Source organism: Aspergillus novofumigatus, assembly GCF_002847465.1.
Source record: "Aspergillus novofumigatus IBT 16806 chromosome Unknown P174scaffold_6, whole genome shotgun sequence".
Lineage (NCBI taxonomy): Eukaryota > Fungi > Ascomycota > Eurotiomycetes > Eurotiales > Aspergillaceae > Aspergillus > Aspergillus novofumigatus.
In genome coordinates, this window is record NW_020194279.1 from 1,762,063 (window position 1) to 1,788,100 (window position 26,038).

The 26,038-nt window shown below is 51.5% G+C and overlaps 10 protein-coding genes and 1 non-coding gene across 11 annotated transcripts; 3 read left to right on the forward strand and 8 right to left on the reverse strand.

Moving 5' to 3' along the window:
• Nucleotides 1–807: 807 nt before the first annotated feature.
• Nucleotides 808–3,451, forward strand: P174DRAFT_423090 (putative C6 transcription factor; the record flags this gene model as incomplete). Its single annotated transcript, XM_024825103.1, has 5 exons — nucleotides 808–1,461; nucleotides 1,515–2,793; nucleotides 2,863–3,167; nucleotides 3,231–3,320; nucleotides 3,377–3,451. The coding sequence occupies 5 exons, from the start codon at nucleotides 808–810 to the stop codon at nucleotides 3,449–3,451; spliced, it is 2,403 nt and encodes an 800-aa protein (XP_024680540.1).
• Nucleotides 3,452–4,344: 893 nt separating this feature from the next.
• On the forward strand, nucleotides 4,345–5,748 carry P174DRAFT_443955 (endo 1,5-alpha-arabinase; the record flags this gene model as incomplete). The annotated part of the gene is made up of 3 exons (XM_024827956.1): nucleotides 4,345–4,408; nucleotides 4,469–5,340; nucleotides 5,391–5,748. Coding segments are annotated over 3 exons (1,171 nt in total), but the record flags the coding sequence as incomplete, so codon positions are not given.
• A 262-nt stretch (nucleotides 5,749–6,010) lies between these two features.
• P174DRAFT_443956 (SDR family NAD(P)-dependent oxidoreductase) lies at nucleotides 6,011–6,972 on the reverse strand. Its single transcript, XM_024827957.1, has 2 exons — nucleotides 6,325–6,972; nucleotides 6,011–6,274 (listed from the first exon to the last, which is right to left on the reverse strand). Exons 1-2 carry the CDS (start codon nucleotides 6,885–6,887, stop codon nucleotides 6,085–6,087), a joined length of 753 nt encoding a protein of 250 aa, XP_024680542.1. The 5' UTR covers nucleotides 6,888–6,972; the 3' UTR covers nucleotides 6,011–6,084.
• Nucleotides 6,973–8,595: 1,623 nt separating this feature from the next.
• Nucleotides 8,596–9,773, reverse strand: P174DRAFT_462450 (uncharacterized protein; the record flags this gene model as incomplete). Its single annotated transcript, XM_024830126.1, has 5 exons — nucleotides 8,596–8,801; nucleotides 8,853–8,940; nucleotides 9,002–9,251; nucleotides 9,315–9,505; nucleotides 9,582–9,773. 5 exons carry the CDS (start codon nucleotides 9,771–9,773, stop codon nucleotides 8,596–8,598), a joined length of 927 nt encoding a protein of 308 aa, XP_024680543.1.
• Nucleotides 9,774–10,932: 1,159 nt separating this feature from the next.
• On the reverse strand, nucleotides 10,933–12,121 carry P174DRAFT_443958 (extracellular proline-rich protein). The gene has a single exon (XM_024827958.1). It carries the CDS (start codon nucleotides 11,706–11,708, stop codon nucleotides 11,139–11,141), a length of 570 nt encoding a protein of 189 aa, XP_024680544.1. The 5' UTR covers nucleotides 11,709–12,121; the 3' UTR covers nucleotides 10,933–11,138.
• A 1,211-nt stretch (nucleotides 12,122–13,332) lies between these two features.
• P174DRAFT_462451 (putative serine/threonine protein kinase) lies at nucleotides 13,333–13,937 on the reverse strand (the record flags this gene model as incomplete). The annotated part of the gene is made up of 3 exons (XM_024830127.1): nucleotides 13,333–13,665; nucleotides 13,723–13,852; nucleotides 13,891–13,937. The coding sequence occupies 3 exons, from the start codon at nucleotides 13,935–13,937 to the stop codon at nucleotides 13,333–13,335; spliced, it is 510 nt and encodes a 169-aa protein (XP_024680545.1).
• Nucleotides 13,938–14,567: 630 nt separating this feature from the next.
• P174DRAFT_423096 (putative MFS transporter) lies at nucleotides 14,568–16,092 on the reverse strand (the record flags this gene model as incomplete). Its single annotated transcript, XM_024825104.1, has 4 exons — nucleotides 14,568–14,916; nucleotides 15,015–15,710; nucleotides 15,758–15,894; nucleotides 15,943–16,092. 4 exons carry the CDS (start codon nucleotides 16,090–16,092, stop codon nucleotides 14,568–14,570), a joined length of 1,332 nt encoding a protein of 443 aa, XP_024680546.1.
• A 579-nt stretch (nucleotides 16,093–16,671) lies between these two features.
• Nucleotides 16,672–17,904, reverse strand: P174DRAFT_393564 (aldo/keto reductase; the record flags this gene model as incomplete). The annotated part of the gene is made up of 6 exons (XM_024823600.1): nucleotides 17,684–17,904; nucleotides 17,330–17,631; nucleotides 17,185–17,269; nucleotides 17,079–17,134; nucleotides 16,888–17,033; nucleotides 16,672–16,841 (listed from the first exon to the last, which is right to left on the reverse strand). The coding sequence occupies exons 1-6, from the start codon at nucleotides 17,897–17,899 to the stop codon at nucleotides 16,672–16,674; spliced, it is 975 nt and encodes a 324-aa protein (XP_024680547.1). The 5' UTR covers nucleotides 17,900–17,904.
• A 1,298-nt stretch (nucleotides 17,905–19,202) lies between these two features.
• On the reverse strand, nucleotides 19,203–21,189 carry P174DRAFT_423098 (endonuclease/exonuclease/phosphatase family protein; the record flags this gene model as incomplete). The annotated part of the gene is made up of 4 exons (XM_024825105.1): nucleotides 19,203–19,532; nucleotides 19,574–20,025; nucleotides 20,087–20,455; nucleotides 20,517–21,189. The coding sequence occupies 4 exons, from the start codon at nucleotides 21,187–21,189 to the stop codon at nucleotides 19,203–19,205; spliced, it is 1,824 nt and encodes a 607-aa protein (XP_024680548.1).
• Nucleotides 21,190–21,549: 360 nt separating this feature from the next.
• Nucleotides 21,550–25,669, reverse strand: P174DRAFT_443960 (bifunctional cytochrome P450/NADPH--P450 reductase). Its single transcript, XM_024827959.1, has 7 exons — nucleotides 25,052–25,669; nucleotides 24,751–24,996; nucleotides 24,258–24,698; nucleotides 23,218–24,207; nucleotides 22,705–23,136; nucleotides 22,515–22,654; nucleotides 21,550–22,440 (listed from the first exon to the last, which is right to left on the reverse strand). The coding sequence occupies exons 1-7, from the start codon at nucleotides 25,170–25,172 to the stop codon at nucleotides 21,574–21,576; spliced, it is 3,237 nt and encodes a 1,078-aa protein (XP_024680549.1). The 5' UTR covers nucleotides 25,173–25,669; the 3' UTR covers nucleotides 21,550–21,573.
• A 253-nt stretch (nucleotides 25,670–25,922) lies between these two features.
• On the forward strand, nucleotides 25,923–25,994 carry P174DRAFT_t126. The gene has a single exon. It is a non-coding gene; the product is annotated as a tRNA-Arg (tRNA).
• The last annotated feature ends 44 nt before the right edge of the window (nucleotides 25,995–26,038 follow it).

Below are 26,038 nucleotides of genomic sequence, written 5' to 3' on the forward strand. Positions count from 1 at the left end.
CAGGATGTCTTTCACGTCAGCCACGGCTGACAGCGCTGAGGCGCCGAGCGATCCTTCAGCTTCGGCGTTCCTACGCACCTCAACACGGATGGCCCGGGGGACTAGGGCTGGCGGAAAAGGCTTGCTGTCAGGCTTGCAATCTGACTCGCTGGTAGATCGTAGCCTTGTTGTCAAAATTCGGCAGACTACGGAGTACGCCTTGCTGACACTAAGCTTAGGAATCATCCCTCTTTGAATATGATGCCCTTAGGCAACGAGATTACTGGAGTGAGTATAGTGACACAGGCAGGGCTATAGACGGGCTGAAATAAGGTAGGTCCATGGTATGGTATGATTGCCGTAAAGAACAACGCGAGACAGTAGCGCTCCGTGGTTGATTTATGTGGATTTCCGGCGTTATTTATTTGTCGATGTTTGAAAAGAGACGCACCCCCCTTATCTAAGGTAGGTAGACTAAGACTCTAGACCACCAGTGAGACCAGTGATAGAGTCGAAGTTGAGCGGATCAAGCAAGACGGCTGAGGACGATCTGGTGCCTGAGAGAGACCCTTAGGCCTCACTTCCCTCCTAATACGACAACAAGTGAGACCTTTGCGGAGGGGATTGCCCGATTCGGGTAAGAAGCCCGGTGGGCCACACACGTAAGCTGCTGAACCGTTTCCGCTTGTTCCCTATGAAAAGCCCCGAGCCTGCGCCCGCTTACTGGTAAGTTTCGAGAAAGGGAAAAAAAAGAATGACAAAGGAGAATGAAGCATCGTTGGAAGTCGTCGGTTCCAACATAATAATGACGATAATGTATTATCGATCATGACAGAAATTCAGCAGAAAATGGGGCCTCCAGACCCGGAGCAGCCCCGACCACCAGAGCAACGCGTGCGCAAGAGGCGCAGACGGACTATGGCCTGCACGCAATGTCGCAGCAGAAAGCTCCGGTGCGATCGTGAATATCCCACATGCGGCCGATGTCTGAAGAGCAAGACCCCTACCAAATGCACCTATGAGGATGGCTTTCTGTGGCAGCAACCCAATACAGTTGCATCGCCCGTCTTCTCCGACCGAGGTTCCACAGTACTGGCTCAGATGCCCCGAGTCGATCGGGCGCCCGCTCTCACTACCCCGGACTCGGGGATAAGCAGTCTGCCGCCTCGGTCACAACCACCACCACTGCCATCTACACCGCATGGCCGTCATGGAGAAGAGAAACGGAGCTTTCTCGAGACTGTTCTCGGGGCCCCCAAGGCGGGTGTCAACCAGGAACCGTATGTGAACACCGAAGTGCTTCAGCGGCCCCGGCATCCTCCTGAGAATCGGCACGAGGCACAGCCACAGCCATTGGAAGATGACGATGAGCTTGCATCTCCTTCGCAGCAGCTAGATATCCTGCCGCGTATAATGATGCGAGGTAAGGAGACCAAAACTCGGTTCAATGGGTCGGGCATACTTGCCAACTTGATCGCGCAGGTAAGTTCCTGCCAGATGCCGTTTGAGTTTCTTGCTCGTTAATGCTGTGGCAGTTCCCAGACATCAGGTCATTTGCGGAGGAGGTGCGACTGTCGAGTCCGAACCTTACACAGCTGCGCTTCGACCTGGAAAGGGTAAAGCGGGGTCTGTGGAAAAGAAAGCCGTTGAATGAGTCGTTCCCAGTGCCCGACACAAAGTCGCTCATCGACATGCTGCCCACCCGTCGAACAGTTGATGAACTAGTAGTCTTGTATCTGACCTGTATCGAGTCCACGCATCGCATCCTTCACGTTCCGTCCTTTCTCAAGGAGCTGGACGAGTTCTGGGCGCAGAAGGACAATCCCAATTTGGTATCAACTGGCTTTGTCGTGCAACTCCTCCTAGTTCTTGCCTGCGCTTGGAATCTAGCAGATTTTGATACTCTCCAGCTGAAGAACGAAGCTAGCCTCAAGTGCTATACTCCGGTCGAGTGGGTTCTACACGTTGAAAAGTGGCTGGATAACGCACATATCAAACGGCCAGAGATTACGGCTCTCCGAATACAGATCCTCCTGATCATTGCCCAAAATAGTTTCGGGATGAAACGGAGCCATGCCTGGCTTGCTACGGGAACGCTGGTCAAACAGGCCATGATAGCTGGATATCACCGCGATCCTAGCCGGTACACCAAGATCTCCGTCTTTAATAAGGAAATGCGCAGACGGATCTGGACGACCATTGTCGAACTCGACCTTCAGGTTGCCCTTGAACGGGGAATGCCCCCCTCGGTTCAAGAATCGGACTATGATACAGCTCCGGCCTCGAACATCAACGACAATGAAATTCAGGAGACCAGTACAGAGCTTCCCGGAGAGAGGCCGCTCCATGAAATTACCGATTCGTCCTTCCAAGCAGTTCTCACGCAATCACTCCCATTGCGCCTCAAAGCGTGCGCTCTGATGCATTCTCCTCGGATCAGCTGCCGCTACGAGGAGATTCAACGTCTGGACTGGGAGCTCGGGAGATATCTTCAGAAGATCCCGGCTTGGCCGACTGCAGAGAACGACGACTTTCAGAGCAAGAACAAAGTCACTCTACTTAAATCTCTTCTGGAGACAAAAGTCGCTCACAGTCTCTTGTCTGTTCATACGCCTTTCGCAATCGAAGCCCCACGAGAGCCACTCTTTGCACCCTCAGCCCGGTCACGCCTAGAGGTTGCCACCCTCATCCTTTCCAACCAAAAGCGCCTTCATGAAACGTCGAAACAATTGTCTCTCTGTAATTTTGGGGAGTGGACCATGCAGGCATTCTGTACAATATGTCAGATATTGCACGCGGGGAGTAGCGCCCACGGTGAGTGACCCGTTGTTTGCGAATTTCAAGAGATCGTATCAGGCGTCATTTCTTAACATTTACTCGTAGCATCTTCTCCTACATTCCTCACTCACACACTACCGGGGCTTCCTGAATCCCTCGTCTCGTTGCTCGAGATGGTCTTAGCTTCTGTTGAGACGCGGCTTCTTCTTGTGGTCAAGGGCGCAAAGGAGTACTTCTTCATGTCGACGCTCCTGGCGTTGGTCAAGGCGAAATTGTGGCCGGCACAGGCGAATGTCTATAAACAAGAGGTTATCGACCGCGTGATCTATTTTGCGCAAACTCTCTTTTCACGGCATGCTAATTGCGCGCACTTGGGCGATCGAGGGCAGGGCTGCTTCGGAACAGATCAGGTTAATGCTGGCTGCCTTATTACTTGCATTCGTCCACTCCGCTGACACACCCTTCTCTGACAGGTCCCTAGTTTGACACCTGGCCCTGGTATGGCGCCTCCTCTTGCCGCAGACCCGAACGGCGCTCTTCAATCACCAGGCTTCGGTATCGTGGTGAGTACTTGAACCTTATCCAATTCACTCGCATCGTCTGATGGCGTGGAATTTAGCCTTATGGAGAGATAGACCCCTTCCTGGAGGTCTTTGACTGGGCGGACTTGACGGGGATCACTCTGGGAGAATGACGTCAAGTTGATATGGGCTGGAACCGATAACGATCCGTGATGTATTATTGTTAATTTTCTATGTATACGATATACGAGCGTTTGTTGGCCGGATATGATAGCGTTCTCCGCCATAGTGGGTGTGGTGATGTGGTCCACCCTTGGCCTACGAAGGTCTGATCTCACCCGGGTTGATCCCTATCGGGATATCCTCTTCCCTGTACATATTGTAGCATGATATAACATGATCGTCGATAAAGGAAGTGATGTTCTCATAGCTTCAGAAGCATGATCAAGGCAGTGAAGACACTGACATGAGCTTAGCAACCAGCTTGCTGGTCCCGGGCCCCGGCGCCTGCACATCCACTGATCTACAAGGGCTCCACATGTACAGTAATGTAGGTAATCAATCTGACGTATTTATTTTCAGGTCCTGAATAGAGACATTCGATATTCTCACGTACTCAAAAGTAGCATAGAATAGGAGAATATTGGTTGACTATGGCTATGTATTTGAATGCTTAGGTGCCATGCTTGTAAGGCACCTCCCAATCGGATGCTCCGTACGGAGTAACATCATAGAGTTTAAGTGCCTTACTTTCAGGGCCCATTCTCACAATGACATTGGCTCCCGCCCCTGACGCTGAAGTGGAGAATCTGCTTCCAGCTCAACAGGGAAAAATGGCACCATCATCCACGGGGGGTAATGCTGTGATCCAGTTGGGCATCAGCCTACCAGTAAGTAATACTGTATCTTAACAAGCTTCTGTTTTAATCTGAAACATGCACTAAACTGTTTACCCCTCGACTAGTGTGGAACACTGCTGTCTTAGCATGATGTATGATTGTTCTTCTGAACTTAGCTGCAAGGCTAGTCGAGACACTATCATCACCAACTCTCTAGGCATCCATTTCATGCCTTGTGCAATCAGACCGTTGACGCTTCCATCTCATCACTGTCTTGGCGTCTGTGACATGGTATCATTCCGTTAACTCGATCATGATGAGCTTTGTGTCTTGACTGCTTATATTTTCAAGAGACCGTTAGTGGTCAATTCCCTTAAATTTGTCACGTCCTTATCACGACAAAAGAGAGAAAGTGACGCCGCAATGTTTCGAATACAGCTCCTGCTACATGCATCCTTACTCTTCCACCAAGCAGTAGTCGGATCGCCATCCTTATCGTCCAAAGAACAATCAACCCTCTTCTCCAATACTGACAAGTACCCCCTCCCCAACCAGGGCAATGTCATTACCCACGACCCCAACATCATCGAATACAACGACAGTTTCTACCTCTTCATGGGAGGCGTCCACATCCCCATCAGCAAGGCCTCGAGTCTCGACGGGCCCTGGACAAGGGTCGGAACAGTCCTAGATGGACCCAGCATCGTCGAGAAACAGAACCGGACTCGACCCTGGGCGCCGACGACGGTCCAGCACAACGGCTCATTCTACTGCTACTACACCATCAGTAGCCGGGGCAGCCGCAACAGCTCCATCGGCGTCGCGACGACCGATTCCCTCGACAGTGGGAAATGGACGGACCACGGAGCGCTGATCAACACGGGGTCCGGGAGCCTGTCGCACATCTACCCCTACAACGAGTCGAACGCCATCGATGCATCGTTTATCGTCGACAATGCGACGGGGAAGCCGTATTTGAACTACGGCAGTTTCTGGCACGGGATTTTCCAGGTTCCCCTGGCTGGGGATCTGCTCTCGGTTGAGGATGCGGAGCACCCGCGCGCGATCAATCTTGCGTATGAGCCGTCGGAGAAGTCCAAGCCAATAGAAGGGTCGTGGTTGAGTTTCCGGGAGCCGTATTATTATCTTTGGGCTAGTCACGGGAAGTGCTGTCGGTTTGGGGACGGTCAAAATGCTAAGGATTTCCCTGCAATGGGTCAAGAGTTGGTTGCGTCTGTGCGGCTTTTTGTGTCAGGCTGGCTGATTTGGATAGGTATGAGATTCGTGTGGGGAGGTCGGCTAGTGTGAATGGACCTTTTCGGGATAAAGATGGCAAGAACCTCACTGATGGCGGTGGGACTGTTGTCTACGCCTCGAACCATGGTGCTGTTTATGCGCCTGGGGGAATTGGTGTGTTGCCTGCGAACGAGAAGCGCCCTGAGATTCTGTATTATCACTACTGTGAGTCACTTCCTTGCTCTGTGTGTGATGTACTGACTCGGCAGTGAATACATCGATGGGCTTCAAAGATGATGTGAGTAGGATCACAACCAAGGAATGGCAGTACTGACATGCTCAGGACGCACACTTGGGCTGGAGTTACCTTGAGTACAAGGACGGATGGCCAGTAGCAAAGTATGTGCACTGCCCTTCAAGGGGAAGGCATCAACTGACCCTTGCAGAGCCGTAGAGAACAGCGGAATGGGTAGCCGTCCAAACTATATTCTCAGTATATCTGCTCTGATTGGTACGCGTTCTGCCGAATGACGCAGACTCTGAGCTGACAGATACAGTGGCATATGTTCTGATGTGACGATCTACACATGATTGGCGTATCGCATCTTCCTGGATATAGACGAACGGTCCGACTGTACAACGCTTAAAGCTTATAGATACCCTTTCGCTACTTGATAAATGATGACATACATTGCTCATGTGTTAACTACACCTCATAGATCAGATCCCGCTCAAGGATCCCAACCACCGTCGACATTCAGAACCAAACCACTCGTATACGACGAGGCATCACTCAGCAGAAACAGCACAGACTGCGCGACTTCATCCGCCGTGCCAATGCGCGGGATAATCGTGGGCATAGCATTCAGCGTACCCTGAATATCACGAGCCTTGTCAAGCAACGGCGTCTGGATTACCCCCTGCAGACAATCAGGCAACATCCCAGAAGACAATCAGACAATCAAACTTACGGAGCAATCGCATTAACCCTAATAGCCGGGCCAACCTCCTTCGCCACACTCTTCGTCAACCCCACAACCCCATGCTTCGTCGTCGAATACGCCGCATGCAGCGCAAATCCCCTCAGCCCCTGAATACTCGTCGCATTGACAATACTCCCCTCCCCCGCCGTCGCCGCAATACTCCTCACCTCCGCCCGCAGACAATACATCAACCCCGTGAGATTCACCCTAAGCAGAAAATCCCACTCCTCGTCATCCTGCTCCACGAGCTTCCCCACCCCATGTTTCCGCCCAATCGTCCCCGCCATGTTCGCCGCGCCGTCCAGCCGCCCGAACTTCTGCACCGTGGCCTCGATCCACGCATCCACGGACGTGGAGGACCCCACGTCCACGACTGTTGTCAGGACCGTCTCGCTGTCGGAGCCGAGTTTCGCGAATGCGCTGGTTAGAGCGTTGGCGTCGATGTCGGCGAGGGAGAGGCGCGCGCCGCGGGCGTGCAGTTGCTGCGCGACGGCTAGGCCGATCCCTGCGACGCCGGTGACGGCGTAGACTTTGTTTTTGACGGAGTCCATGCTTGTATACGCGGGTTACTTGGTTATAGATTATAGATGTGGGTGTTGGAAGTGTAGAAGTGAGGGGCTACGTTGGTTGTTCGCAGTCTTGAGAGGGGTAATCGGAGTATGTTCGGGACAATATGAGGGGAATGGAGTTAGCATTTTAGCCATTTATCCGGCGGAGTATGGTAGATGCATCATGCGGATCATTGGAAAAATATAGATAGGTGCCTGTCTGATTGGCAGGCGGTTTAATTGGAGAAATCCTTCTATGGAGTAAGGAAATGGGACTAGAATCTTTGGTAGTGGTGCATGCTGCATGACTGTATCTATATCCATAGCACTCCGCATTAAGTTGAATTACCTCCCCTCGTCACCTCCTGCTGAATTCAAACTGGAAATAATCTTATTCAAGCTGCGAATGTTGCATCACAGTAATATGGACTTCCTTCAACAACGAATGGAATCACCCCCTTAACATAGGACTCTACCTTCTTGGGCCCGGGTTCTGAAATGTTCCAAATTGGGGAGTTCCCTGATCGGTCCCGTGGGCCATCCGGGCTCTCTCAGGTTGCTCGAGAGATTCGGGGCTGCCAGTGCCATGCACAGCTGGAGTGGGCTCCTTGGCCCAATCCCCGAGCCTAGTAGTTAGCGACGACCGAGCGATAAACTCGCGGCCGACCTGCATGGAGAATAAGCTGTCCATCGACCATCATCATACGAAAGAAGACCGCAATGTCCTCTTGATCCCAACCTGGCACCAGTGTGACAACCAGTACTTCAGAAGGATAATGGCAGGCTGAATCTGATGAATCCGTACCGGTGGGTCCGATCAATTGCGAGCTGGTCACTTCCGGAAAATTGGAGATACTGTTGTGTGGTCTCACGACGCTGCAGAAGATCGTAAAGCTGGTAGACGGTCGAGGTGAAATGGCCATGACTCATACCCAGTGTACTTCAAGCAGAGTATGCCATCTGGATGCAAAAGACCAGGCATGGTTGACAGTGAATGTCTGAAGTTCAGATGAAGTAATGTGAATAGTCCTCCTGGGAAAGGTGCCCTGTAGGCTGGGTGGTTACACCTGGCAAGACCATCGTGGCAGGTATCTTAGGAAGGTGGTAGGGGCATTTGGAAGCTAGGCCTCTACTCACCAGAAGGATTCTCAGATTGCCCGGATCTATGTCCTGGTGCTTCCATAACAGGAATTCCCTCGGTATGAGGTATTTACGTGCGATGCAGCTAATGTAAAGGCATCATTAGACCCATACTCGACATCAGCTGGAGAGTTATTGAGGTACACTTACGGACTGTCCTCTAACAAAAGACCGGCCTGCTTATGAGTTATGACCATTGCGGTGTCCATGAATCGTCCAATGCGTGTTGATAGTCGACCTTGCAACAGATGCTACCAGGATGGATGACTTTGAGGTGCGATCACCCATATCGAGCGGAAGCAATTGCAGTTTTCAAGGGCAGTTTTGCCAGAGAGACTTGGGGACGAATTGCCGGGGTCCGTTGCATCATGAACATCATGAATAAGAGCGAGCGCATGCTCTCATAGGATACAAAGCAGTCGGAAAATATGCGATGCCATAGATAAATGTGTTTTTAGATCTTTTTGAGTTTCTTTGATCTAGCTTCAATTATGTTCAAATCCCTGGAGCCAAGGGTGGTCGTAGTGCTGACCAAGATACCATGACCAACCGCTGACCATGATCCGATCAGTCACTTGCGACGCTTCTTCTGCCCGCCAGATTTCGCTGATTGACTTCTAAGTGGACGTTTATTCCCCTTGCCTCCTTCAGACGTGGCGCTTGGTTCAGGTGATCCTGCCGCAGCTGTCCTCTCCTGGGCGATCTGAGTCTCGTGGCTTGCCCTGTCAGACGTCTCAGAGACTGATGTGAGGCCGACTGGGTCGCCGAGAAGCCAACCTTGGAAAAGCTCAAACGGAGCCTCACTGTTCGTTTTGAAGCTGTACATACGACTGACTCCTAGTGTGAGTTTTCCGCCCTCCAGATACGCCTCCATGATCCTCCCGTGCTGTGGAGTCATGAAGGATAGAAGTAGAACCTGCTCCAAGTTAGTCTTATGTGTAATTCAATCAAAGAGAGAGGTGTGGCAAGCTACTGACCGGGATTGTCTTGTACTCCCTGAATTCAGGCTGAGAGTACCGCACTTGCATCGCCAGAAGGATATAAGCCAACTCATGGGTGAGGATGCCGTCGCCAGCTTCTTCCTCGCTGTAATGCTCAACAACCATCGTCACATGCGGTAACCGCTGATCATCGACCTCGAAGAGTGCGGACAATGGGTGTGTTGACCGGCGTCCTAACGGTCTATAGCCCAAGTAGATCTCGGAAAGAGTAGGACTCTCGTCCATGCTATGTAGTAGACAGGTTCCATGTAAGATCCTGCATTTCAAAGCGTGTGAGACTTCCACTTACTTGACGTAGCTCCATTCTCTAGCTCGTATCAACACTGATTGTCCTTTTGGCATGTCGACTCGTAGAGCATGCCAGATATGATGGTTTAAGATCATCCCGATTTGCCGCACACGGGACTGAGGGTGAGCCGCTAAGCGCTCTTTGAGGGTTGCGTCAGGACCGGACTTGGAAGCCACTTCGGCGTCATACTCCTTAAGGAACAGTAGGTGTGGATTCCGCTGCTCGACAAGCTGTCTGTGATCAGGCTCCATAGGATGCTTGGCAAACCAATCTCTGGATATGGCCTGAAAAAAAGTGAGGGCGTTGGGCGGAGGCCGAAGGCTCTTCCAGCTCGATAGAAACAACGTTGACGCCTATCTGCTGACACTGCGAAATGGTCAAAACCGCTTCATTGCGTCTGGAAAGTCGGTCGAGGATTCCCGCCACCGCGCGTTTCCTAGTCTCTGGGGTGGAGGGCATTGTGCTCTACATGAAGCTTGAGTGACAAGACAGGAGGAAGTTAGATGAAGAGGATGTGTTTGATTTCCAGACAAAGATGGAGCAGATGATCGCATGAAGTAAAGGTTAGGTTGCCTTTCCTCGTAATTCACTACTCCACTAAGGTACCAAGGTTCAAAGGCAGGCCCGTTGGCCGTTGCTAAGGGACGTCATATCCGCCTCAGACTTAGGTAGCTGTAGGGCCAGGGCTCAGGGCAAGGGCTGGTGGATCTTTTACATCACCCTCACCTCCTCCCTTTCCTCTACACATTGATTCTTCTCATGACATATATGGGAGCCGCTGTAGAGCATTCCACTCTGCATCCTAGCCTTTATGTATGGTTTAGTGCAGAGAGAATGATGAGCATCAGAAGATACCCTGATACCCTGATACCCTGTTCTTGAGAATTGGATGTAGAAAGACCGTCTTAGGGGACTAGTAACCAGCTTCTGATCTGGACTGGTGAAGCTAAGATGAGCTTGTTTTGTATATAGCCTTCAGTTTGCGGTACACAAAAGATCTGTTCTGCTATTATGTCTCGGATCCCTTAGTGGGTGTTGCTCAGGTTATCTGGCCGCCTGTTGCGCGGTGAAGGATGATTGATAATGCGAGCTTTTCAATTCCATGAGACTCTACGAATCGTGTGATGGGGCAGCTGAGTTCGCGGAATGTGATATCCTGTTTGGAAGCTCTTCAGCCTACAGAATCCAGCCTATGACAATCCAAATCATCTCACTCAATCCTCACCGGGGTGCGCGCGCGAGGGGGACGAGGGAGGGAGGGGCGGTGGATCGAGTTGAGGAATGATGACACGGGGAAAGTGAGGTTAAGATGGTGGGCAAGGAATTAGAAGCGCTAAAGTGATCAGCTCACTTCAGACTCATCTCACTAACATTACTTAATCAAAAAGAATCTGACTCGCTGTGTACTCCTCCGCTACCGCCTTTCATGCTCCTCGGTAAATACACTGCTTGCTATCTGATGATCCCTGATTGTATTGCAGCTTCTCAAGCAAGAAAAACTGATAACCCAGCGCAAACTAGACGGTTCTAAACTTGTCATGATGGCCGGATGACTTCTGGGCTTCCCGAGTTTCTTTTACGCCATGTCTAAACTATCTAAATAAATCTTCAGTTCGAAGGACTGTATGTGGATTGCAAAACTTCGCTGCTTTCTAGATACACAAATCAAGACCATTCTAGAACAGAAAAGGACAGCATATAAATAAATCCTCAGGTACCCAATCCAGCAGTGTACCAAAAGCGTCGCAGTTTCCTTTGCTCCTACTACCCATTATCGTCGATTGCCTCAACTTTCCACTGTCGACCGGAGTTGCCGAAGCTCACTCAACCCCTGAAAGGGTAGCCGGAAGGAGTTGCGCTGGGAGTAGGAGTCGAGCTGGGAGTAGGCGTAGGTGTGATGCTTGGGAAGCCTGGGAAGCCGCCAGTAGGGGTGCCTCCGTTACCCCCAGGAGGGAAGGAAGGAGAGCCAGTCGGCTTTGGCCATCCGTGATGGCCACCACTGGGCTTCGGCCATGGCCACGGCCATCCGGGGAAGTTGCCGGATGGGTTGTCGCGACGGCGATGAGCTTCCTCGCGCTTTTCGTAGTCTCCGCTGCCACCCAGTCCGGGGAAGCCGGGGAAACCGCTGGAACCGGATCCAGTGGGCAGGCCGGATGGGATAGGGAATGGGAACCCAGTTGGTATGCCGGACGGAATAGGGAACGGAAAACCAGTTGGAAAGCCGCTAGGTAGACCTGAAGGAATAGGGAATGGAAAACCGCCGGACCCAGAGCCAGAGCTACCAGAGCCACCAGCTGGGGAAGGGAATGGCAGGTCGGCCTCCTTGGCAACAGGTGCGGGCAAGGCGAGGGCACAGCCCAAAAAGCCCAATGTTGCTGCAATGGAGAGCTTCATTTCGATGTATAAAAGTGAAGGACTTCGAAGATAGAATGAAAGTAGAAGTTGTCTTCAAATGAACGTCAAGCTTGCGATAGACAAAGCGAGCTTGGAGTCGAAGAAATCAAGGGAGACAAGGCGTCTTCTTATAGATGAGAACTTCCAGCACAAACCATTAAAGGAATTGATCAACAACTGGATGAAAAAGTCTATCCATCCGTTTTCGAGTCAGGACAAGAAACAGGCTGGTCAGGGCTTCGGATGTAGGGTCCATGCCCGTTGCGAGACGGGATTCCCGGTCTGCTGTGGTGCTCCCTGTGGAGCCACCATTGATGGAAACAACAAGAACGGAGGTCAGCGACAAAGCCGCACGGCAATGTGCTGGTCCAGGTATCACCTCATATGTCATCATCACTCGGTAGATAGGTACCATTAACCCTGAATGGGCGGTTCGATGATACATATTGTGAAACGCGGGCTGTTGCAGATGACGGATATGGCTGAGACCCTGGTGAGTCGACCAGTTGCCAGAAGAGTCGAGACTCGAGGCTCAAGATCGTCCTTGGCCTCAAAATTCAGGATGATCAGCCTGTACACCATGACGAATATATCTCGCAAACCATTGATGATCTGGTCGGCACAATCATCCACTGGGTTCCAAAAACGATGAAGCTCCAGTAATCCACGCAAGAGGGTCAACGTGATGACCTTGCAAGTCGCTGTCCTTGTACGTGATGCCTCATCCCTGCTATTAGGTATGCCCATTTATCAGATGTGACGAATATCGTTTGAAATCCATGGATTCAAGGCCCACAGGGGGTTCCGACGCCCAATCACATCACTTCTGAGCGACTTTCTCCTGATCGGCAGGACGTCTGGACTCTGGGGTGACGGAACGGCAATAAACTCCATTCTTCCAGGTCAGCCACAGTCGAGCCAGCTCGTCAGAATCAGGTCCTCTTCGGATCGTGTCCGTAGGATTGATCGGTTATTCGACATCCGTGTTCGCGGCACTGGTGTGACAAGTCCAAGACGGCAAAGGATCGCCAGTTGGCGACGAATGCAAAATTTCAGTCCGTGCCGCGCAAAAGAAATTCAGGTGCGAAAGATGCAGTAGTGAGTGTGATAGCCATAATTCGTGGTGATTAAGATGCCGTTCCCTGTTCCAGAGTGCCCTTTTCCACCTCAGATTGATGGGAGGGCGATGATCACAGACGCCGGATATGGTATCTGGCCCGAGCGATGAGACAAATCTAGGCATTGCGTTCCAGACCCGAGACCATCAATAGTTTGAGAAGTAGAGCACCCAGACGAACTTGGACCCAGGTTAAAACATTGTCAGCTCTGATGGAATGCGTTGAATTGCATTACTGTGGATGATTGTTGTGGATACTTTGCTGCTCAAATTGAGGACAAACAGAAGAATTGACCATTTTGGGTCTGCAATTTTGATGCCTGAGGCAGTATCCCCTCAAAACTGTCCTGCTGGGTTTGTTGGACAGAATCACATATATTGAGTGCGATGTCCTGGATAATTTGAGCAGTAGACTAACCGAGATTGATTTCTATTCTAATCATCATATCAATGCACGGTCTTACAGCTAAGACGTCCGAACTGGGGTCGACCTCGCACTGCAAGTGGTTAAAACTGATGAAGCCATCCATCTTCCAAGAGTTGCCGTGCTGACGGCCTATCCCGAGGATCAAGCTTCATTGCTCTTAGTACCTTGTCCTCCTGGTAAATTTCTTGGGATGTGGTGAGATGAAAAGGTCGCAGTGTCTCGGGAGGGCTGTTCTGCATGACCCAAACAAGGACAGCCAGTCGTTGCTGGTCGGCAAATTCTTCGTATGATTCTGAAAACGGCCCGAAGCATCTATGAGACTTCATGAGAATTCTGAGGTCGTCCTCATCATGGTCTGCAGGAACGTCCGGCTTGAAGATGTAAAAGCCATCCCCCATAGAAAGACTGATAAGCTGTATGGTAGATGGCGTTAATGCTCGAGTCTAGACTTCGACTGAGGATTAACTTGCCATCGCACCAAAAGACCAAATGTCTGTTGCAGGGCCCATTGCATTTGAAGGTGTGCCACTAGGGTCACCATGTTGTGCGTGAAGAGAGTCCATGTGCACTGAGCTTCCAAAATCTGCTAATTGGACATCTCTGTAAAACGGACACTGCCGTGGTCATAGTTGATTAACACATTGCTGGGCTTGATATCTACAACCCCTGTCAACAAATGTCGCATAGCAGAAACTTGGGATAATGGAGCATACCAGTATGTACAAATCCCTCATCATGCACTTCCTCACGATTCTCCATTTTCAGAGAAAGTACCTTGTTTTACATTCCCTCCGGTAGCTTGGTCATCTGGATGCATTGGTTGCCAAGCACTCTACTAGCAGCTTGCTGGAGAGCAGGAATGTTGAATTTGACGGATCGTCTTTGCAATTGGAGTTGTTCATTGTATAGCCAGGCGGCCGGACGTGTAGCGAAAGAAGGGGTTGGTTGTTTCTGCCTGTGAGAGATTCGTAGAGAGTCTCCGATCTTGGATGGAAGTTATAACTGAGCTGAAATGTCTACTGAAAAGCTTATAGGCTTTCTGTTGCACTTGCATTGTGATGTTTTGAAAGATGAAGAGAGTGGTGATGAGTCGAGGTTAGACCATTAGATATAAAGAAAGCTGAGCACATGATACAGGGAGGTATACTCGACTGTGAATACAAATATCTTCATTAGACTCATTTAGTCTCTAGATAACTCTTGCATGAGGCCTACAATCTGGTCTCTCAAGATAAAGAGCTTGATGACTTCCCTAACCTCTGACTGTCAGGTCATATAAACATGAAAGCAGATGCTATCCTCCTATGTACTACGGCTAATAAGCATAAAAATTGATCGCTTCCGAGTCCATAGCCCGGATGCGCCGGTTCGCCCGCATGAGGATCCACCGCAGCAGCCAGGCAGTCGCAATCACACCCGCCGAGAACCCAATGCTGCAATACATGGCCTTGGAGAAGCGCGGCGCATCCGAATCCGGCCACAGATAGGGCGTGTACACGCTCGCCAGATTCCCCAATGTGTTGGTGATGGCAATCGCCACGGCCTTCTTCTCGTCGGTTTGTCCCAGCGTCGCTGCCGTCCAGGCGAGGTTGATGTTGTTGACGCCGTATGTGGCACCCACGAACAGGATCATGGCGAAGTAGCGGGCTGCGATGTTGAGGGTGCTGCAGGCTACGGCGAAGCCGATGATCGCTAGCAGCTTGGAGAGGGTGATGTGCCAGGTGCGTTCGTTGAAGTGGCCCGAGGACCAGGAGACGATTACGGAGGCGAATGTGGCGACCAGGTAAGGGGGCAGGTGAGGACGAGGGTGATGGTGGAGTTGAACCCGAGGGTTTTGACGACGGTTGGCATAAAGTTCTTGAAGCCGTTGGCGGACAGATGGAGATTGCACTGGAGGGCAAAGAGCCAGGTGCGGTAGTCGGTGCATGCTTCGCGGAGACCCTTCCATGTGCTCGTGCGGTTCTCTTTCTGCGTGGTGTCGCGGGCGATCCGGTCGTATGCCATCTGGCGCTCTTCTGGGCTCAGCCACCGGGTCTTCAGCGGCGAGTCGGGAAGCAGGAAGAACGCGGCAATGGCCACGGCGAACGTGGCCACGCCTTGGATGAGAAACAACCATCTCCAGCCGGCCAGGCCGTGGACGCCGTCTAGTCCGGCAAAGACGCCCGCGGCGATGAGTCCGGAGAATGAACTTGCCAGCATATTTCCTGTGTATAGGACGGCCATGCGGGTGGTGGCTTCTTTGCGGTTATAGAACAGACTGATCATGAAGAGCGCCCCCGGGTAGAACGGGGCCTCGACGATCCCAAGCAAGAGCCGACAAACGAGCATGCTGTGGTAGTCTTTGACAAGGCAGGTGAGTGTAGAGATAATTGCCCACCCGATCATGAACCCGGCCATGTACCACGATGGCCGGACACGGTTGAGGAGCATGTTGGACGGGACCTGGCCTAAGAGGTAACTGGACTCGTCAACATTCGTCTCTTTCTTGAGAAAGGTAATGCCCACCCGACAAAGAGAATGCTGACACAGGTATTGTACTGCGTTCCGTGCAGATGCAGGTCTTTGGACAGGTTGTTGAGCTTGCCATTGACCATGGCGTTTCGGTCGAGGAAGTTGAGAAAGTACATCAGCCACAGAATGGGCTGCTTCTGTCAGCAAGATCATGCCAGTATACTGATGCGTAAACCGACCATCATGTATAGATCAATCTTTTTCACGAGAGCAATCTCTCTGGGATCGGTTTTGGCGGCGGAGCCAAACTTATCATACTGAGGAGTCGGCTTCAACACCTCGTCACAGTGGTCGATGTGCTCGACCTGCCCTTCGGCTTTGGTACTCATGGTGGTAGTGATTGAGTGCTGTCAATATCTGACGATATGCCCCATAATGAAGTGGGCACGGCATCTACTGATCGCTTTTATATCTTCGTTCAAGCAGGTCTTAGCTCCCCGCTGATCTGGGGGGTATGCATATCCCCACGGGGCATCCAGAGCAGGCACATGGCCCATAACATGCATATCCGGAGCCAAGAGAGGAACAATGAAATGCGGGGAAGCCAAGGACTTACACGAGCGCTGTCAAGCTTGTACACATTGATATCAAGGAGATCCAAAGTGCTTAATTGGTTATCCGAGGAGATATCCGTGTGCATCCATATCCGTCGGAAAAGATACAGCAATCGTCGTAGCTCGAGGAATATAGGCTTATTCGGAGAAATTATTACTACCTTATTGTTAGGATATTTGATTGGAGCAATCCTGCCAACCATATGTCAGTAGGCTAAAGGTGTATGGGACTGTCCATCAATCGCAGAGCCAGTTACTGTAGATGTATGTTTAATGGCAAGAACTGTGAATCATCGGCTAAAAGTATCTACCTTGACTGGATATACATAATCTATTAAGGTCTACTATTTACAGTTACTTTGCCTGCATCTTCTGCTGTCTAGCCCACTCCAACGCACTCTGCCTGGCTGATTCCTCGCCCACCTCCCCAAAGATATCGACTCCCAGTCTAGCCGGGAAATTCATCCGCTGGTGGCGGTCCAACGCCTGGATTCTCTCAAAGACATGCTCGGGTAAGACGAACACTATCTGATCAGCACCTTTAATCCCAGTCCAGGATAGATGACTTACCCTCGAGATTACTTTTAATCCTCTCCGCGGTCACCGACTTTGGCACGACCGACGTCCCGCGTTGAATGGCCCAGCTGATCAACACCTGCGCGGGTGTTTTGCCTAGCTCTTTGGCAACCTGGATAACGGTTGGATCATCGACAGCCCTGGCACGGTTAGCAGTGACTATATTGTCAGTATAGGATACTCACCGAGGAATATTGTAGATGTTGTTCCCTAGGGGCGAGTAAGCGGTTATCACAATTCCCTACTCTGTCAGTAATGTATACATCCATGCTTGCAAGATACGAGACACACCTGTTGCTTGGACCACTCGAGCAAATCCCTCTGCTGGAGGTAGGGATGTGCTTCGATCTGGTTGACGGCCGGGTGGATCCGAGCCCTGTGCACTGCAATCAGCTCCTTCATCTCGACAAAAACAAAAACAAGATCAGGAACATACGTAGTCATCAACTCCTCAATCCTCTGCCGAGTAAAATTGCTCACTCCAATGGACCGCACTTTCCCCTTCTCCACGAGCTTCTCCATCGCAGCCCAGGTATCCTTGATCGGAACGTCAATGACATCGACCAGCCCGGTTTCCGCGTCCACAGGCTGAATCGTCGTCGTCGAGTACCGAAATGAAACGGGCCAATGGATCAGATAGAGATCTAAATAGTCAACCTGAAGATCGCGGAGGGATTGATCGAGCGCCTCCTCCACGTGTTCGGGTTCGTGATGTGTGTTCCATAATTTACTGGTGATCTTTGCAACAGTCAGCGCAGTCAAGGCTAACTGTGATGGAGGAGGCACGTACGAAGATCTCTTCTCGGGGAACACCAGATAGTTTAATTCCCTCTCCGACCTCCTTCTCATTGCCGTAGACTGCAGCAGCGTCGATGTGGCGGTACCCGGCTTTTAAAGCTGTGCAGACGGCCTCTTTGACCTCGTTGGGCTTGGACTGCCATGTTCCGAGGCCGATGGCTGGAATGCTGTGGCCTGTTTTTAGGGGATAGGATGCAGGTAGAGCCATTTTGCTTTTCGACGACTCATCAAGTTGTATCTTTTAGATGGTTGTGAGGGGATTATATAGTAGGCCAATATCCGATGGAGCTGGTACTTTTCCGGGAGCGAAATCCGAAGGCATTTCCGGCGGGGTGGATAGGACTATTGTATAGATAACTGACTTAAGGTAATAAATAATATTTACATGAGAAATTCAAATAATTAAATTAAATAATCAACATTAGGTGCAATAACAACACGTTGCTACATTATCATTTCCTACAAGCTGGAAATGGACGCCTTTGACTCAGTGGTCTTGGTATTCAACAAGTACCGTCATCCCATTCTCTTATATCTCAGAGTGAGCTACTTCTTAAGACGACCGACTTCTGTAAGATCAGACATGCTTGACTCCCCTATGACAGGACTCACTGTCCCCTCACAGGCTGACAGTTCTATGCAAGAATCAGTCATGCCATTTCACAAGCAGATCACGTAATACTCACCGACTCATCCGCAATGAATGGGTTTGGTACACGGCGCACCACTGAAATTCTCACGGATGTCCCCTTTTTCAAGGCAAGTGTCCGAGGGTATTTGAGGACTGGGTGTGGCCAGTGCCATATCAGTGAGAGAGGCAAGAAGGTAAATGAGCTTCATTCTGCTGTGCTATGTTAGCATCTCCGTGACATATAGACTTGATTGCACTAGAGAATGGGATAGACGAGCTCGTTGCTCTGAGCAGCAGTGGTAACACAACATGCATAGACAATGCATATAGATCAGTCATCTATCCATGAGAGATTTGCTGTCGGGGGAAACCATCAATATAACCTCTTCAGGTAGCGTTATCAATACACAGGTCATAGAATGCAGCCAATTAGGGCATGACAATCTTTCAATCATTGCACCTAAGATCACACAACCTGATTGGCTCTTTCCTGCCCATCTAATCTGATTCTACCTCAATCTCCATGTGATATTGTTCTATAAACCATTGCTACGTTGGTATACAGATACAGAACAAATATCTTCCCCTATGTATCTATTCTTTTGCCTTGAGGAACAACGCAAATGGAGACGGAGCGTGTGAAGGCTAACAGCGATGTACCTTGGTTTCTGATGGCCAACCCTGATGTGGAAGAGCCGGAGTGCCTCTGCTGTAATTTGTTTTATGGATGCTATAAGCCTGATAACAGGTTGCCGGAGATTGATCCTGCTTTGCCTAAGGCTGTTGGGTGATTCCTGTACCCAACAATAAGAGGTATTTGCTTTGTTATAGACATGCTGGAGACAATGCTCTTGGCTATACAGTTGAAAGATGAAATGAACTAGCTACACACGTTCAGCAACGCCACGGTAGGATCATGGTCACTTGCTTGGTCGTCGTACGAAACCCAAGTGTTGACGTGCAGATGGTGCATCTCGGCTCCCTTTGCCAGCGCAGGGCTCACAAACATGTGGTCCAGCTGTTGGCAGTTCATATCGTACAGATACGTGTACCGCTCTGTAATTGGAATGCCAGCGACCTCGTCAAGATCCTCCAGCCCGGATTCAGCCAGGAAGGTCTCTATCGGCTGTGCAAAGGTGAATTCGTTAAAGTCGCCGGAAACAATGATCTTGGCGCTGGAGTCTTCGGCCAGGATGGACGATGTGAATTCCTTTTTGTCATTAGTAGCGTTCAAAAGCAGAACGAAAGGACAACGTACAGCAACGAGCTTGGCCTGCGCTTCTCGCGTGGTAACCCCCCGTTGACCGGCGGCCGGGCGTCGCCCTCGATCGACGATCCACCGCCCTTACTGGTGAAGTGCACATTCACCGTGAAGAACTTGTTCTTGCCGTCGAGTGTTTCCCAGGCTGCGGCTAGTGGCTTGCGGCTGTCGTCCCAGGCGCCGTTGGACGGGTCGATCAGGCCGGGGTTATACTTGAGTTCGGCGCCGGGGAGGACCTCGTTGGCGTCGGTGTTGGAGCCTGGGTTGGCGTTGCGCAGGCGGATCACGGAGGCATCGTACAGGTAGGCGACGCGAATATTTCCGCCTGGCTGGCCGCCGTCCTCCTTGTTGACCGGGGCGATATCGACAAAAGAGTACTCGATGCCGCCTTGGTTCGCGATGGACTGCACGAGAGTCGAGAGCGTCTTGTTGGCGGATACCACTGGCAATAGCATTAGTTAGCTGATAGTCACAGTCAGCCAGAGAGGATTAGGAAAACATACCGCCGTCATCAGTCGGCCCGTCATCATCCTGGATTTCCTGCAGAAAGACCAGTGTCGGACTCTTCAGGTGCTGCGCAATGTGCTGCGCGATCTTGGGCAGCGTCGTCGAGTTGGGGGCGAGGTTGTTGACATTGTATGAGCCAAATGTCACACCGCAGCATGTTCCAGTCGACTCCAGATCCGTAGCAGCAGCAGCCGTCGTGTTCGACCCGGTAACAGTCAACGCAGTCAGCGGAAGCAGCGTATAGTACCCGTAAGCCGTGGTGATAACACCCGTGATATCTCCAATCAAATCCCCCAGCTTGGTATCGGTAGGGTTCTTACTGCCATCCAGCGGCGACCCAACAATGACAGCCTCGGGGTTCGAATCTACACTCATCAGCCCCTCATCCAGCTTCGTAGCATAAAAATTTCTGAAGAGAAAACAAACCGTTATCCCGCATGGTCAACCCACCCCTCTCATTCTCCCCACTCACCTTCCAATCACCAAGCACCCACGTATCCCCATACGAATTCGGCTTCGCAATCGCCTTCACATTCGACACCCTCACCAATTCCCCACTCAAACTCTCCCAAAAGTCCATCCCGTACTTCCCCGGCCTTAGCACTGGATTCGCCTTGCTGACTGTGCTCACATTGTTCGGCACAGCAAGCACATCCCCGCCGTCCAGCGCGGAGAACTGCTCCGTAGGCGGGGCCCGGCCGCCCTTGCCCACCACCACGGGCACGACGGCATTGCCGCTCGAGACGACGCTGATGGCAGATGGCGAGGTGAGTTCCGTGAGATACACGTATGACACCGAGGAGCGGTACTCGGAGACCTTGCCGGTGAGGGTGATGATGTCGCCGACAGAGACATTGGAGACGGCGGTGCTGCCGTAGACGTAGATGGATTCCGAGGTGGCGTCGTCGTTGTCTGGGGTTGTTGACCGTAAATAAAAGCCTGCAGAGCCTTTGGCTGTTACCAGGCCTTGGATGTTGGAGACGGTTTTGCCGGCGTAGGGTGAGAGGTATTTGTTTCCGTTGATTTGGCTGATGGTGAGGGCGGAGGTAGAGGAAACGAGCGCAGAGACGCAGAGGAAGAGAGAGGCTTTTATCTTCATTTTTCCGACTTTACTAGAGTGGGTGCCTCCTTTTGGAAAGATTGTGGAGGATTGAGATTTGAGATTTGAGACTGGCGCATGTTTTATTTATACTCGGAATCGTGAGGGGGTCAATTGCCTCGGCGGACTCCGGGGCGATTGACTTGGATACAGAAATTAAACTCGACTATCTTCAGGAGATAAGTTAGATTAATTCCCAGAGCAATCTACATATCCTGGTCCCTTGCACCAGTAACAGTCGCTGATAAGCCCCCGTTGTAGAGCCAAGCTGCAGCCAAGCACGCTAATGAGGCGAATACAAATTAGCCAGTCTACGGCATACTCATAATGTTGGAGAATCGGGGTACTGACAGGAATTATGACTTGCTATATAGAGGTACCTCGCTAAGTAAATACATCCGTTGCGTATCGCTCCTTTGTCTTTCGATTATCCAAGAATTGCTCGGCCGCAGCATCCTCGTCGTCCTCTGCAGGGACCTCCTCGCCACGTTCCCGCGCCTCCTGGCGCAATTGGCGTCTCCTCTCAAGGTAAATGGTCTTGCAGGCCTGGCGCACCCCGTTCCCCACGCCCGTGCTGCCACACACATAGATCCGAGCGCCCTGGTCAAACAGACTGACCAATTCTTCACGGTCCTCGAGCATCAAATCCTGCACATGACGGCCCTTTGATCCGTCCTCGGGTCGGCTATAAGCCCACCTTACGTCCACAGCGCCCAGTTGAGCCCACTCGGCAAGCTCAGCCGCGTGAATGTCATCCTTGCCTTTAGTCCGGCAGCCCACGTACAGTATCGCTTTGGCCGGCTGTTCAACCTCGGGAAGCTGGCCATCAGCTCCAACCGAGCTGCGTCTGCCCCGGATCTTCTCGGCGCGGTCCATGATGAACCCGCGGAAGGGCGCAAGTCCGCTTCCTGCGCACGCCAAAATCATGGGAGTCTTCAGATCCATCGGCGGCTTGAAGCCGGAATGAGAGGGCCGCACGGCGATATGGGCTCGCTCGCCGGGCTTCAGCTCGGACAAATAGTTCGAGGCGACTCCCATGTACTGCTCGGCTTCCGCTCGCTCGGCGGGCGGCAATGATTCCGCGGCCAGAGACGGCGCGTTGAGCACAGAGAACGTAATGGAGCATTCGGACGGATCCGCCAGGGGAGAAGAGGAGATGGAGTATTGACGCACCCGCATGGGTGGGAGCATGGCCAAGAAATCACCAACGGGCAGCTTGATCGAAGGGTACCGGATCAGCAAATCCAAGGGCTCATCCGTTTCTTGACGATTTCCTCGGTGAATCGAGTGGGGCTGGACGCGAGATAGCGTAGTTCCGCCTGCACGTCGGCGTCGGTGACGGCAGCATCTGCCAGTGCCGTCAGGTCGCGCTTAGAGGCCGGCTGAGAGAGCTCCACATAGGTGGAGAGAAGTTCGAAAGCCGAGATGGGCGTATCAAGGGGAATCGTGGTGGAGCCTTTGGGGCCTGGCTCGGTTTACGGATTGTGAGCATAGCATCCCAGGGCAGATCGAAACGTCGAATGGCCCGGCGGACGACACTGTTCGGGTTCACGGGCAGCACAGCCAAGTAATCTCCACATCGGTAGCTCATATCGGAAGGGAGTTTGAATCGAATCATTCTCTTGGCCGGGAAGTCGGGTGCTGAAAGCAACTGGTTGTCGACCACGAATCCTTCCTGAAGCTGAAGACCAAGGGTCGAGGCGCGCACTCCCGTGCTGACTTCTACCTGCAGACTGGACGACGATTTAGGCTCGTCCGACTTTCCACCTCCAAACTTGGATGTGATTGCGGGCCAGAAAGCGGACTCGCCCCATGAGTCAAAGTCGGTGAACATGTCCGAGTTGGCGGCATCGGCCAGTCCGATATCACACAGCCGGTTTCCTCCATGCTGGGCGACAAGCTGGTTGACCGCTTTGGGGATGCGGTGGAAGGTGGCCTGCCAATCGTCTGCTAAAACTTAGCAACTGTATAGTTCATGTCATAGCCATGGTATGGCAGGCATAAGACTGAGAGGGGAAGATAACTCACGATGACCACAGCCAAACACGGCATAATTAACACCCTCGAGCTCATTTTCCTTCACGGCGCTGAGCCATTCGAAAAAGTGAGCAGCGTTATCGGGCGGTTGACCTTCGTAGGATGCCGTGATGAACACGACCGGTTCGTCTTTCGGAACATTCTGCATGGCGGAATCCAGGGACTGGACGTCAGCAGCAAATCCATATCCTACGGCATCGTCGGCCAATCTGCGCGCAAATGCCTCGCACGTTCCTGTGTTGCTTCCAAAGAAGATGTGCATCGGCTTGAGCTGACCAGGCGGAGGAGCGGCTTTCTTGCGATCCCTGCTCGCCGCTCCCGAGCTCTCTGGCGGCGCACTGTCCGCGGTGCCGCTCAGGGCGATGCCGAGTTTGGTAGCATCCAGTCCATGCCTCAGAGTTGCTCTCATATGGAAGTCCTTTGGTTTGACGGTGAGCGTCTGCTTTATGTGAAGATCGTAGCTGGGATCGTCCATCTGAAAGTTGAAGTTCTGCAGCAGGATGGCCACTACCAGCAAGGCTTCCTGCCAGGCGAAAGGCCGGCCGATGCAGGCCCGCATCCCGTTGCCGAACGGCTTCCAGGCGTTCTTGGGAAGCTTTTCAAAGTTCTCGTCCAGCATTCGCTCCGGCTTGAACTCTTCCGCATCGGGGCCATAAACCTGGGGGTCGCGGTGCAGCTTGTCCAGGATGATCACAATGGGCTCATCCTTGTTCAATACATACTTGCCACCTCCCAGTGTTACGGGATCCTCCTTGTTTTTCTCTGGGTGTGCATGTACAGCAATCAAAGGGGCTGTAGACCTCAGACGCAGCGTCTCCCGCATCACAGCGTTGAGATACGGCAACTTGGACATATCCTCCACAGTGATCTTCCGCCGTCCAATGACAGCGTCCACCTCTTCTTGCGCTTTCTTGTATGCATGGGGGGTTTTCAACAAGTAGTAGAAGAGGAAGGAGAGCAGGCCGGACGTCGTTTCGTGACCTTGTATCATCAGCTGAGTGTGTTAAGAAGTAAACTGGTAGAGGACATACCAGCAATCAGGAACGTGATCATATTGTCAATGATGGACTCATCGGTCAAGCCCTTGCCAGTCTTGGGATCACGCCCCAAGATCAGCGCATTCAAAAGATCCTTCTTATCCTCAGGGTTCGTCCTTCGCGCTTCGACCAATTCCTTCGCTAGGTTCCGTAGAAACGTGATGTCGTTCCAATATTTCGAGTTCTCACTCGTGGGCAGATTGTTGAGCAGCGCGGGTCGACGAGCCCGGTCGCCGGATCCCTGCAACAGGCCCACCATGGCCTCGACAAAAGGATGCATCTCTTCGTGGTAAAAAGAATTGAAACGGGTTCCCATCGCGCAAAGGGCGATGGTGTCCAAGGTTAATCGGGTGAAATCATCGGTCACCATAATCGGAACGGTCGGTCCTTGTCGCGCCCATTTCATGACGAGCTGCGTCGCGATATCGTACATTTCTTGACTGCCATGTCAGAGAAGCGCAAAGTCACGGTCGATCAGGCACCATACCGTCAAACATGCCTCGGATGGACAGAGGTCCAAAGGCCGGCACGAGCACACGATGGGCAATCGCCCAGTTTTCCTCCCCGGGGAAGTTGGCCGTGAACAAGCCATCATGAATGCCGTTTCGAATCTGATTCAACCCCGCTGTAACGACCTTGGTGAATCGCTCTTCGTTGCAGACTTCATCGACGAGTTCGTGGGTGCTGACGAATACTCTGGACCAGCCAAACGTTGTCAGTCGATAGATAGGGCCTTGTAAATGGTTAGCTGGAGAAAAAACCGGGAAGATTAAGCCAGGACAACGTACCATATTGATCGGCCATCAGATTAATACTTCTCAGAGGCACCTCTTGCTCGATATCATAAATATTTCCCAGTAGAGGCACTCCTCTGGGCCCTGGAATGGGGACCGTCATCGACTCGCTCATGGTGCGTGAGGTATCACAAAAACTTCGGAATCATGGGAGTAAACTGAAACTTCACTGATAGTCTCAGTTTGATGAAATTCCTATAGATACAAGCAGGTGGAAAATGGATAAAAGTCAAGACATGGTGGCGCAAAGAGGGGTTTGAAGGAATTTAAATCCCCTCTCAACTGCGTGCATTGCAGGCGATCGACGACCGCACGTGAGATCTAAATGCATCAGAGTTTTGGATTAAATCGCCAAAACAAGCTCCCTATGCCTGAGAACAAAAGAAGTGCCGAGGATGATCTGCACCGTTTGGATGTGATTATATCATAGATACTTGTGTCAGGAGTAAGTGGGTCCAGTTATGACCACAAAGACCGCACAAGCAGTATAATTCTCAGCATTGAGTACTATGAGTAGACTCTCATCGCCCAAGTGATCCTCGGCTTGCCGTCAAAAAGACCGGAGAGTCGGTGGTAAATCAACCGCTGTGAGCCTGAGAGAAAATAATGGATACGATACGAGTCCACAGATCGGATGGAAACCCATATTAGGCAAAAGGTACAGCGGGACCAGGGAATTAAAGAGGCTCAAAAGACCAACCAAGACTGATGGTCTTTCACCGACCGACGGAGACGCCGTCAGGCTATTTTTAATGAGGTCATATGATTGGCTCGTTTAGGAGCCTAGGTAGGGACTCTGTAGCACTATTATCATATTTCTTGATTTAGATTATTTGGCAAAAATTCCGTCCAAATGCCATCAACCGGTCTCGTGGCGCAATGGTAGCGCGTTAGTTTCCGGTACTAAAGGCTGTGCGTTCGAATCGCACCGGGATCGTTTCTTTTTGATTTCTTTTTTTGATACCCATCTTTATTTTAGAC

What these genes read in the sequence shown, in the direction of transcription:
- P174DRAFT_443956 (XM_024827957.1), bottom strand. Translation starts at nt 6,887, where the DNA reads ATGGACTCCGTCAAAAACAAAGTCTACGCCGTCACCGGCGTCGCAGGG. An exon ending in AGGGTTAATGCGATTGCTCC is followed by an intron (nt 6,275 to 6,324) that starts GTAAGTTTGATT and finishes TGATTGTCTGCA; the next exon opens with GGGGGTAATCCAGACGCCGT.
- P174DRAFT_443960 (XM_024827959.1), bottom strand. Translation starts at nt 25,172, where the DNA reads ATGAGCGAGTCGATGACGGTCCCCATTCCAGGGCCCAGAGGAGTGCCT. An exon ending in CATCCGAGGCATGTTTGACG is followed by an intron (nt 24,699 to 24,750) that starts GTATGGTGCCTG and finishes ATGGCAGTCAAG; the next exon opens with AAATGTACGATATCGCGACG. An exon ending in CGTGTTTGGCTGTGGTCATC is followed by an intron (nt 23,137 to 23,217) that starts GTGAGTTATCTT and finishes AAGTTTTAGCAG; the next exon opens with ACGATTGGCAGGCCACCTTC.
- P174DRAFT_443958 (XM_024827958.1), bottom strand. Translation starts at nt 11,708, where the DNA reads ATGAAGCTCTCCATTGCAGCAACATTGGGCTTTTTGGGCTGTGCCCTC.